Source organism: Mirounga leonina, unplaced genomic scaffold (assembly GCF_011800145.1).
Source record: "Mirounga leonina isolate KUSES-001 unplaced genomic scaffold, KU_Mleo_1.0 Mir_114, whole genome shotgun sequence".
In the NCBI taxonomy this organism is placed as follows: domain Eukaryota; kingdom Metazoa; phylum Chordata; class Mammalia; order Carnivora; family Phocidae; genus Mirounga; species Mirounga leonina.
The window spans coordinates 53,877,315-53,889,277 of NW_023270265.1; the positions used below are offsets into that span (position 1 = coordinate 53,877,315).

Sequence of the window (11,963 nt, forward strand, 5' to 3'; positions counted from 1 at the left end):
CCGGCCAGCTGTACCGGGGGCTGGATACACAGACCCCACAGATGCTGTCCGCCTCATGGAGCCCAGCCAGGTGAGGCTGTGAGCCAGGAGGCAGGTGCTGGGGGCTGTGGGGGAGAGGGATGGCTTGGCAGAGCCGTGACACAGGGATGGAGCGCTTGGCGTGGCAGGAGCCCTGGGAGTGAAGGGGCAGAGGAGGGGAGGGCCTGGAGCCAGCAGGGTCCCTCCGCACCCAGGAGACACCCGTGGCCGTCCAGACACCGTTCAAAGAGGCTCGGACAGCAGCGCCAAGGTCTTCTGGTCCAACCTTAATGAGAAGGAAGGAGGAGAGCCGCCTGTCCTTCAGGAGAGGTGAAGACCGACCTCAGGAGAGTGTGGTGAAGGGGGCTGGGAGGTGAGCAGGAGAGGCACGGGAGTGGCTGGCTCACTCTCTGGTTCTCCAGATCAAGAGGGGAGGGGCAGGGGGAGGAGAATTACAGCCCAGGCCCCAGGAGCTGGGGCGCAGGGGCTCTCTTGGCTGTCTGAAGAAAACACACAAAGCCCCAGAGGGCTTGGCTGGCGTGGCTCCGTGGCTCCGTGGCTCCGGCAGGTGGCGCTTCCTCCCTGCTGATCCAGCTGCATTTCTGCTCGGCAGCACCTCCACCTCCTGAGTTCCCAGCGCTTTGCTTACACAGCCCTACCTTTCCTATGCCATCTTGGTTTGTTTTAGTTGAAATATAATACACAGAACATAAAACTTACCACTCTAAAGTGTGCATTTTAGTGGGTTTTAGTGTATCCACAAGGTTGTGCGGCTGTCACAATTCTCTAATTCCAGAACATTGTCGCCGTCCTGGTAAGAAACCCTGTCCCCCATTAGCTGCCGTTCCCTTTTCCCCTCCGCCCCTGCCCCGGCAACCGCTAATTTACTTTCTAGCTGGATTTGCCTGTTCCGCACATCGCCGGGAAGCGGAATCAGACACGATGTGGGCTTTGTGCCTGGCCCCTTTCACTCCGGTTGCTGCTTCCCGAGGCTCACCCACACTGCAGCGTGTACAACACACTTTGTTCCTTCAGTGGCTGGGCCACACTCCATTGTGCGGATTGACCCCTTCATCAGCTGTGGGACATCTGGGTTGATCCCACCATCTGGCCATCGTGGGTAACATGCCATCGTATTTTATGAGTAATGCTATAGAACAACACGTTTTCAGGGCCCAGGAGGATGTGTCCTAGCAGGAGCTTCTGTGGCCTCTACTCCCATGGACCACAGACCCACCCTGGTGGCGTCTCAGCTGCCTTCTGGCCAGGCTCCACCTCCCGACCTGACTGAACTTCCTTCAGTGCCTGGGAAGGAGGGGGTGTTCCTGGACCTTTGCTGGGGCCAACCTGCTAGTTTTAAAGTGTGGCAACACATTAATAAAACAACAACAACAAAACCCCCCAGAAACTTTAGGTCAAACAAAGCTCCCTGCCACCTTGCTTGGCTAAAGCCCTGCCCTTGACCTCAGAGAGGCAGCATCTGCCCTTTCCAGCTGAGCCACGTGAGATTAAGGGCCGTCCCAGGGCCACGTGGATAGTAAGGGCAGAGCTAGGGTCGCAGGGAGCCTTACAATTTCTGTTCTTCCTTGACCGATTCAGCCCTACCTCAGATGCTTGATAGCCATGGGCTGGAAAGTGGTGTGACCACCAAGGGACAGGACAGCCAGGTGCTGGGCAGGACCACCCCAGTGAGGCAGCAGCCTGCCTCTTGTGTCCCAGCCCTACACATTCTGGTCTCGAGTGTTGGGAGCACGGGCTTGCTTTCCAGACTCTGTCCCCACTAACACACGGGCGGGGGCCCCAGGTGACCCAGGAACCCAGGAAGTGGTCATGTCCACACTCAGCTCTCCCACCAGACTGGGCTCAGAGGTGCACAAGGGCTGATGGCCCTTGGATGCACTCAGGACTGGGGAGACCAGAGCCAGGTCTGGCTGGAAGGGCAGGCAAGAGGCCCTGACTGCCCCCGTGTGGGCCTGGGGAGCTGGGGTGCCATGGCCAGCAGCCTAATGACCACCTGCCTTCTTGCCACCTTCCTCCAGCACAGGGTTCTTTCCTCCCTCCGTCCCTCTGCTCTCCTTTCTAGGTCCCCCCAGCACTGGCCCAGGATGACCAGGACCTGGGCCGGTCCCTGCCTGTGGGAGGGACGAACTTGCCCGTGGTTGCCCCACGAGGCAGCGGCCACTGCCCTCTCTTCCCTCCCTGCTCCGTCTCCCTCTCCCTTCTTTTTCTCCTTCCCCTCCCTCTCCCTTCCCTCCCCTTCCTCCTCACCCTCCCTTTCTCTCCCTAACTCCTGTCATTCCTTCCTCCCATTTCCAGGGGCTTTGATAATCCATCACCTGTCAAATGGTGAGGGGACCTGGAGCAGGGTGCAGAGAGGGGGAAGGGAGAAGGTTATTCTCGGTTGGGTGCTGAGCAGCATGCCCACAGAGAAGTGAAGACAGGCCCAGAGAGCCACACCATCCCTGGGAAGCTTCCAGAGTGCCGGGGCAGGGCACAGAGTTGGGAAGCAGGAGCCCAGGTGGGACAGGAAAGCGGTGCCCTCTGCAGAGTCCCTGAGGTCTGGGGGGCCTGAACCGAGTGGGGTGCAGGCAAGGGGGTCACTCAGGCAGGCACGTCTGCCCTGAGTCGCTGATAGCTTAGGACTGCAATGTTGTCTGTGTCACTGACTAGGACCCAAGGACAACTGACCACGGCCCAGAGGGTCCCTGACTACAGACAGGGAGGGGGACATGGTGGCTGCCCATGCCCAGCCCACCCCCGAGGGTCTGCACTCAGTGAGCAGCCTTGACCCTTGACTGAGGAGCCACGGAAGGGGAGGGGAGGGTCACCTTCCCTGAAGCATCTCGCCCCCACCTCAGCCGGGGCTGTGCTGCGCACCCTGGCACCTCCCCAGCTCCCCCTCGCTGGGCCAGACCCCTCTTCTTGGTGCTGGACCCCCAGTGACCTGCCTGGAGTGCGGTGGATGGGGCGGGCCCAGGCCGGGGACCCCCTCCCCCACGGTCACCTCCTCCCCCACCACCACCCCCAGAGGAGCGGGGCCCTGCAGAACTGGGTCAGAGGCAGCGGCTGACCTCTCAGAACCACCCAGCACACACTGGAACTCTGGGAGCTAGGAGGCCAGGGTTGGTCACGCTGTTCTGAGACCCCAGATCCCTGGGAACCCGGCCCATGGCACTTAACCGCTAAGGAGCAAACAGGCTTTGGTGAAGAGCCAACAGCTGTCTGCTAGGGAAGCAGAGTTAACAAGGACGGTGTGTGGGGGGGTGATACGGGAGGGTCCGCGTTTGAACCCCCCAGCTCCCACTCCCGTGCTCCCCCCACCCCGAGGCTTGGGTTTCGAGCCCCAGGTCTGAGCCGGGCCTGGGCTCAGCAGGGTCCTCTGGAGGCCTGGGTGTGAGTGTGTGTGTGAGGGGGGTGGGGGGATATAAAAATCCTCCGGCAGGGAAATGAAGTCTGGGTCTGGGACCACCCCACCCTCCCAGACTTGGGTAAGTGTGACTGCAGAAAGCGGGGGGAGGAAGGGGTGTCCCCAAGTGCTACAGGACCCAGGAGTGCAGGTGGGTGTGCAGCCAGGGCGGGCTCTGGCCAGCAGACCTCCTGCCCAGGCTGCCCCCAGCTGTCAGGGGGCCTGGGAGTTATGACCCCGCCACCCCTCTCTCGGCCCAGGTCACGGGAGCAAAGAGCAGTGATGGCTCCTGCCTCCCAGGGGCAGCGCTGACCAGGCTTTCCCTTGGAGTCGCTTCTTGCTCCCTCCCCCCCCCCTTCCTTCCTGCAAGTGGAAACCACCCCTGAGCCCCATTAGCTTCTGCTGAACAGAAGAGGGAACTGAAGCAGGGAGGCCAGAGGCTTCTGCCCCTCTCCTCATTGGGTGGCACCCCAGGCCACCCTTGCTTCGGAAGAGTGGGTGTTGGTGAGGGGTGGGTGTCCATCTGATTGGGGGAAGGAGGGTAGGATGTGCAGGGAGGGGTGAACCCCTCGAAGAACTAGTTGTTGTGAAAATCTTCTTCATACCGGGCGCCTGGGTGGCTCAGTTGGTTAATTGTCTGATTTGTCTCAGGTCATGGTCTCAGGGTCCTGGGATAGAGTCCCGAGCCCCTGAGCCACCCCCTCCAGCCCTGACCCCCTGAACCCCCGAGCCCTGAGCCCCTTGAGCCCCCAGCCCTGCAGGCCGGCTCCACCCTCAGCCCACCCAGGAGTCTGCTTCTCCCTCTCCCTCTGCCCCTCTCCCTGCTTGTGTACTTGTTCTCTCTCTCTCTCTCTCTCTCTCAAATAAATAGTCTTAAAAAAAAAAAGAAAGAAAATCTTTATCCTCCAAAAAGTGACAATGCTGGAAGTGTGCATCCCTCGAAGTCCCATTATTTCAGGCACGAGTCCATCAGCTAGGCATATGGCTTTTTTTCTATGGGATTCAGTCCTCAAAGAGCAGACCCCTCTCTCCATGCCTCTTGGAGGACATCACTGGGTTGTTCCAAACCAGTAGTGACAAATCGGGGGTCACCGTGGTTCATATAGTGTGTGCCAGCTTCCCCAGCATCACCAGCATCAAGCTGCTTCATCAATTCTGGGTTTTGCTGGTTTCCCAGGAACAACACAGTATCTTGTGAGTTTGAGTTTCTTCCTCAGGTATGAGTTTGAATAGCGATTTCCTTAAGTGATCGCTTGTAGGGTGATGGCTCAGATTGGAGACACACCTTCGGCTCAGGTGGGAGGAGGTCTTGGAGGAGGGGACAGGGCCCTGAGGGACACAGACGGCTCCTCCCTTGGGTTATGAGTAGAACTGGGGAAAGGGCCAGTGATGGGGTATTGGGTGGGTTTCAGGAAACCGCCAAGAGGGGTGCAGCTCCCAGGCTGTTGTGTCCCCTTGGCCTGAGAGGGCAGGAGCGGGGGAGGTGACCCAAGCCCCACGTGGCTGTTTGGGGAGGCCACCCAGCAGCTGGGATCTTCTCTTGGAGGGTGCAGCCAGCCCCAAGGACACAGAGGATGCACTCCCACCCCTGCACCTGGCCAGACCTGCTCAGCGAACCTGACCAGGAGCCACCGAATCACACCCAGTCGTCCCTGTCACTTCTTCCAGCGGGAGGGTCTGGTCCAGCAGCCAGCAAGCCCAGCGGCTCCAGCAAAGTCCCCATCACACAGATTTCCAGAGCCTCGGATCTCCAGACCCGGGGGCTCCAGCCAGAATCTTTTCTCAGAAGGGGCAGTGCTGTGCCTCTTCTCCCTGTCCCGCCATCCCCATTCTGCAGGAGGGGCCTCCCTCAACTCGCTTCCTTCTTTCGGTTTCCCACTATTTGTGCTTTAGCAGAGAGGCCTCTAGAAAGTGTTGGGCGCAGACTTCCTCTGTCTGGGGACAGCGCGGGGGAGGGTCCCAGCTGCCTCCCAGGCCTCCCCTGAGGACCCGCGTGAGGAGCAGCGGTGAGGAGCGAGCGGGGCTTGCTGGCCGAGAGCCTGCACTCTTCAGGCCGTCGGGGCCCAGGACAGTGTCTGAGCCCCAGCGCTTAACTGTGGTGGAGCAAGTGCCCCCCGGACACGTCCTTACCCACGCGGTGAGAGAAAGGGGGTGGCCAGCCCTCCCGGAGCGGGAACCCTGTGAGAGCAGGCTTTTCAGGGTGTCCCCCAGAGCCTTGCTCCCCTGGTGTTCATGCCGCCTGGAAGGGGGTGGTCTGGGGGATGAGTCCCCTCCTTGTCACCCCCATGTGGGTGCCTTCCTCCCAGTCAGCAGGTAGAGCAGGTGGGGTAGGGGTCCCTGGGGAAGCAGGGAGTGGGCAGATGGGCTCCTTCCTCCTTCATCTCCCAGAGCTGCTCGCTGGTCCTCCTCTTGACTCTCCTGCTCCTGCTCACCCAAGAGGGGAGGGGTCTCAGCCGGGGACTGCCTGGCAGAGTGGCATCGTGGCCCACGGTGTGCCCGTGAGGCTGGCCGTCACACCAGGGCTCCAGGGGGCAGGGCATCTGGGCAGGGTCACCTCAGCTAGCTGTGGGCACACGAGAAAATCGAGAAAATCTCCACCGTGAGTGCTGGGGAGACGGTGCTCGGGCAGACAGACCTCTGGTGGCCGGAGTTGCAGCTCAGTGCTCTGTTCACTGAGTCTGAGCAGCAGGATCTCGATGTGAGGGTCTTGAGTGGCACAGAGACAGTCCCAGTGCTTTCTGGGACCTGTGACTGCCTCCCTGGAGCAAGTATTATCGAGGACCCGTCTTCGTCCCCTCGGGCTCCGGACACAGCACCGTGGTCTGGGGGCTTAAGCAACAGTCATTTCTCAGTCTGGAGACTGGCGTTCTGGGGTCAGGGCGTCAGCACGGTCAGCTTCTGGTGCGGCCACCTCCTGGCTTGCCTGCTCGCTGCATCCTCACCGGTGGACGGCTGAGGCCGCCCTCCGGGGCCTCTTTATAGGGCACTCACCCCATCCGTGGGGCTCCACCCTCATGCCCCAATCACCTCCCAATACCGTCACCTGGGGGTTAGGGCTTCAACATGAGAATTTGGGGGACACAAACATCCAGTGTATAGCAACCCCTCCTTCCCAGGAACCACATGAACCACAACTGAAGAGAAAGAAAGGACGGGAAGGTGTGGCCACCATGTGCACCAAGCCTTTCAAAGCCAATGTCTTGTGGACATCAAGGAAGCCCCCCCACCCCAGATGAGAACAGCCAGGCTGATTCCTCGGAGCGCACTGAATTGGGGGTCCCATGACACATGTGTGTGGCAGAGACCCAGGGACAGGCAGGGGAGTGGGCGACGTCGTAGTAGGAAGGGGGCTCAGGTGCCCCGACGGAGGCTGGGAGCAGACAGCTAGAAGAGGGGCGTCCTTGAGGTTGGTACGGGGAGCATGCTGGCTTTCTCCAGTGGTCCTGAGTTGGAAGAGGGAGCGGTGAGTGGGAAAGCTGGTGCACACAGGACCCTCACGTCTGGTCACTGACCACCTCCTGGCAGGTTTGGGCCAGTGGTTCTGGGGGCTGTGTGTGGCTTTCCGAGCTGGTGGTCCCATAGAGGTGGTCCCATAGAGGTGGTCCCATAGTCCGCCCAGTCAGTCTGTCTCCATCTCTTGCAGCCCGAGGGCGGTTTTCTTCTCTGGAGACCAGAGGCAGCTTCCAGGGCTGGATTCCCAGGCGGCGCCCATGGATTCTGGCCCTGCGGAGCAAGGTGTGGCCCCGGCCATCTCCCCACTGAAGCCCGGCGAGAAGTTCCACCTGTTTGTGAGTTACAGCAGCATGGACACCATGTGGACGCGCGGGCTCATCAGCCGCCTGGAAGCGGACCTCCCGGGGCTGAGAATCTGCCTGCACGAGCGGGACTTCACCCCGGGCAGGAACGTCCTGGAGAACATGGCCGAGTGTATCCAGCAGAGCCAGAAGGTGCTGCTGGTGCTGAGCCAGGACTTTGTGCAGAGTCGCTGGTGCCTCCTGGAGGCCGACCTGTCCCTGTTCGGCTACTGCCTGGAGAGGAAGCTGGTCATCCCGGTCCTGCTGCGGCCCTGCCGGATCCCGCTGCACCTCAGCCACCTGACCTACCTGGAGGCCACAGACAGCCGCTTCTACCTCAAGGTGAAGCATGTCCTGTGCCAGCCCAACCACAGTCTGGGGCGCGCCCTGCCCGCCCGGCACGTGGCCTCCTCCCTCTACAGCGGGAAGACCCTCCTGACCCTGAACTGCATCAACAGGGACAGCCTGCCCTCGTGGAAGGTGGGGTCCTTCAGCACCCTGGCCGTCCCCGACCCCTTGAAGGAGGTGTTGGAGGACCCCGCGGTGTACAAGCATGCCGTGAGCATCCTGAACGGGGTGCAGTCCCCCAGGTCCTGCCTCCGGTACCTGGGCTGCAGGGTCCCCCTGGGTGTCTTCCTGATTGTCCTCTCCTTGGCAGCGCTCACCCTCCCCCTGATCCTGGGGCTGCAGCAAAACCCACCGGCAGAGCGCTTCCTCCTGATCTCTGCCACCGTCTTTTTCTGCCCGCTCCTCATCATCTTGGGGGTGAACAGCCTGTGCTGGTTCAGGAGATTTTCTCAGAAGAAGATGCGGGAGCTGGAGCTCAGAGTGGGCGAGGCCAACGTCCTGCTGGCGCCCCACTCCCTGCTGATGGGCTGTGACACCATGAACAAGCTGCACTTCGTGTACGTGCTGCTGGGGGACTGCAGGCGGGTCTTCCTGCAGGCCCCGCAGGGTGAGGCCCTGTTCCGGGAGGCCCTCCTGCGCTTCTCGTCCAGCTACACCTGCTGCGTGGCCCACGCACACTTCCCCGCCTGCGAGGACACCCAGGGGGCTCCAGGCCACCTGGAGCTGGGCCTGTGTTTCTGCCAGTTCGTCTCTCTGCAGCTGAAGAAACACGAGGGTCTTGGGGTTAACCCCGTGTGATGACAGGAGGGGCCCCCAGGGCTGTGGCTGGCCCTGCAGACATGGCCTCTCCGAGGCCCGGGTGGTGCACACGGGACCCTCACGTCTGGTCAGGACCTTCACCCTCGCCGAGGGCCCCACAGCCTGCTCTGAAGGCAGAGGTGACCACATCAGCCCAGGTGGCCTGACCGTTTGGGGAGGGGCTTTTTGTTGAGACTATGTGAGGGGAGGCTGGGGAAAGCAGCAGGTCCCCTTAGGATCTGGCCTGCTCTTCAGGAGGAGACGGTCACTGCCGCTGTCTGGGCGGCCGGTTCGTGTCCAGGGGACCAGGGCACACCATGCTGGCTCCCTGTGGCCCCCTCCCTGAGCAGCTCTTCCAGGCACCTGCCCCTCATCCTGGGACACGGAGCGTGGGGATGCTGGGGTGCGCGGGGGCACCAGGCCGAGCGGAAGGACCCTGGGCTGTTCACCCTCTGCCTTCAGGGCGCCAGCACACAGCTATCGATTCTGAGAGCCTGTGAGGGGCCAGCCGCAGCCATCGTGGCAGAACGAGAAGGCTGCGTGTGTCCTCCGTGTGGACGCCCCGTCGGACCCTGGTCTCCGCTCCCTCCTGGCCTCAGCCTCAGCCTGTCCCCAGCCTCCCTTTCTGGGCGGAGGGTGTGCCTGTGCCTGGGGGGCTGTCGCCTGGGGGAGCCCTGTTCTCCACCCTGGTCTGCTCACCCTGGAGGCTGGCTTCCTGGGCTCAGACGTCACTCCGCACCCTGGTGTTTCTGGGCTTCTGCAGACTCTTCCCCGTGGGAGCTGGGAGCTATCTGTAGACAAGAACATGAAATGCTTGAGCTGGTTCTGTCTGTGGGGGCGGAACAGGGGGCACCACGAGGCTGAGCTGCACAGCCCCCTCCACTCTGAGCCCTGCCCGGGGGGTGGGGGTGAAACCCTCAAACCCAACACCCGTGCCCATGTGAGGGTCAGTCAGGCTCCACAGAGAGCCCCTCGGCTCCAGCTAGGGCAGGACTTTGGAAACGAGGGGTGACCCCCAGGGCGCTGCCTTGAGCCTCAGCTCATCTGTGTGTAAATGAGCAGTTGGCAGGTGATCTCCCGACAGATTTGAAGTTAGTGCTGGGCACATGTCCCCAGAACGCCTGGGGTGCCCTTGGGCTCATGGCCAAGTGCCACACTGGTGAGTATTTGGCTCAGCTACTCTGGTTTGCTGACTTTCAAGCTCAGGCCCAGACCACAGCCACAGAGCAGCAAGCCCCTCATCTGACCCCCGAGCAGCCCTTACTCTGTGCCCACCTCCCAGGACCTTCTCCTTACGTGCCCCTTAGATAAGACCCCTCACCCCACACCATGGGTCTTACCAAAAGCCTGCTCTTGTGGTTTGAACTGACCAGTCTGGTCCTAGCTCAGGAGCCCCAGAGCACCCCACCCAGAGACCCTGGTATCGGCGGGAGCTTCTGATCCTGCCTTGTCTGCACTCCGCCTTGACCACACTTCCTTGACCTGGCCTCTCCAGGCATGCGCACACCTCCTCCAGGACCCGCGAACAACAAACTTCTCTATTTCAACTTCTCTTGTGGAAGCACAGCAGTTCCTGTGGTCTGCTGCTGAACCAAAGCTCCCCACCCTGCAGCCTGGACACTTAACACGTGTTAATGGAACACAGAGGCTGGACTGCTCACCTCTCTCCTGGGGCCAGGACTGCACCAGGAGGGTCGCCCTCGACAGGAGACTGGCCAGAGCAGATGTGTGAGGGGCAGAAAAGGGAGGGGCTCTGGACAAAGGGGGCAGTGTGAACAAAGGCACAAGGTAGGACCCCGGGTCACAGGAAGACCTGCCAAGTATGGAATGGTCCCGTGAACCCCAGGGCTCGCTGGGTGGCTTTGGGTGCCGGAACTTTCTTGGGGGCAGTGCTTGGCACCAGGATCCACCCCAAGGGGTCCCAGCACCCGGTCTCTGAGATGTCCAAAGCAGGGGGCGTGGTCTGGGCCCCAGGCTGAGCAAGAGCCTCCCAGGAGCAGTGGGGATCCTCCAGCCCCCACAGTTGTGGCATGGGATGAGGACCCAACAGGCCCATCCATACCCACTGTGGGCCAGGGCCAAGCTCCCGGAGGGCACACACGGTCCTCACGGACACCGAGGGCCACTCCAGGCCATATCAGTGGCTGCTCTGTCTGGGGATGGTGCTGGGGGCCTGCAGGCCAAAGCCCAGCTGTGTGCAGGGGCCCCCACACGTGCACACAGCCGCCCACTCCTCAGGCAGTAATCCCACCCTACAGTGCTGTGCTGTGTGGCCCAGAGACAGCAGACGGATGAAAGAGAGATGACAAAGTCCTGTCACTTCAAAAGGCCACGATTGTTAAGGTCATGAAATAACACAGTTGTGCACACAATAAAGAGAAAACGTCTAAAGGAACCACTTTATAGGACTGTTGATCTTTTACTCTGGCTCTGGGACATCCAAGGGGCTTTCAGATTGTGCCAGCTCAGAAGGCCAAGGAGGCTGGGCCTGTGGGGCCCTGGGCCTCCAGCCTGGAGTCCTCCTCCAGCTCCCCATGCGGTAACCAGTCAGCGCCCCAGTTCTTGTGCAGATCCCCCTGCTGGGGCTGGAGTGTCAGGCTTGGGGGGGATGCTAGGCCTAGAGGAGTGGTACCCCCAGCGCCCTCAGCAGAGCAGGGTCTGCTCATCAGCCCACTGAGGGGCTGGGGCTCTAACACTGCAGTCCTGGGAGCACCTCGCCAGGCTGCTGGTCACTAGGTACCCCAGCCGCTGTCCGGGGCCAGCACTCAGTCTTGGTGCACCACCCACTGGTGTCCGCCCCGTGGGGCCTCTGAGGCAGCCCAGGGGCTGTCCATGAGACGGGAGATGAAGGCCTCCAAACTCCATTGCAGTTTGGGCCTGGCTCCTGTAGGGGTGACTGGGGCTTTCAGTGGACAGGCCCCAGGGCCCTATGAGACCCTTCAAGTCCTTCTGGGACTCCCCAGATTCCCTAGTGTGCCCCCTCCCCCACTGACCCTCCACCTGGCTGGCCTCTGCCCTCTGGGTTCTGGAGACCAGTTCTGGGAGCGTCTATTCAAAACATGCATCAGGTCTGGGGCACCTGGGGGGCTCAGTCTGTTAAGCGTCTGCCTTCAGCTCAGGTCATGATCCCGGGGTCCAGGGATGGAGTCCCACGTCGTGCTCCCTGCTCAACAGGAAGTCTGCGTCTCCCTCTGCCCCCACCCCCTCATGCTCTCTCTCTCCTTCTCAAATAAATAAATAAAATCTTAAAAAAACAATGCATCAGGTCAACTCTGGCCAGTTCAAGGAGCCCTATTCAACACCCCAGGATAGCTGCCACCTTCTGCTTGCCCTCACCCACTGCCCCACCCTGGGGAAGGGTCTCCATCCAAGAGAACACGCATGTGGATCTGTGTGTGGGGACACCTGGGGAGGGGGGAGAGTGAGAGTACAAGTACATGCGTGTTTGCATGTATGTGTAAGTGTGCACGTGTCCGCCTTGCCTGTGTGTGTGTGTGCATTGTGTGAGTGTGTACCTTGCCTGCCTGCGTGAGTGTGCACGTGTGTGCATGAGCATGCGTGTGTCTGCACACGTGTGAGAGTGTGCACATGTGCGTGCA

At 61.2% G+C, this 11,963-nt stretch overlaps 1 protein-coding gene across 1 annotated transcript; it reads left to right on the forward strand.

Moving 5' to 3' along the window:
• Positions 1 to 5,388: 5,388 nt before the first annotated feature.
• Positions 5,389 to 9,342, forward strand: LOC118021031. The gene is made up of 2 exons (XM_035021023.1): positions 5,389 to 5,561; positions 7,068 to 9,342. The coding sequence occupies exon 2, from the start codon at positions 7,135 to 7,137 to the stop codon at positions 8,362 to 8,364; it is 1,230 nt and encodes a 409-aa protein (XP_034876914.1). The 5' UTR covers positions 5,389 to 5,561; positions 7,068 to 7,134; the 3' UTR covers positions 8,365 to 9,342.
• The last annotated feature ends 2,621 nt before the right edge of the window (positions 9,343 to 11,963 follow it).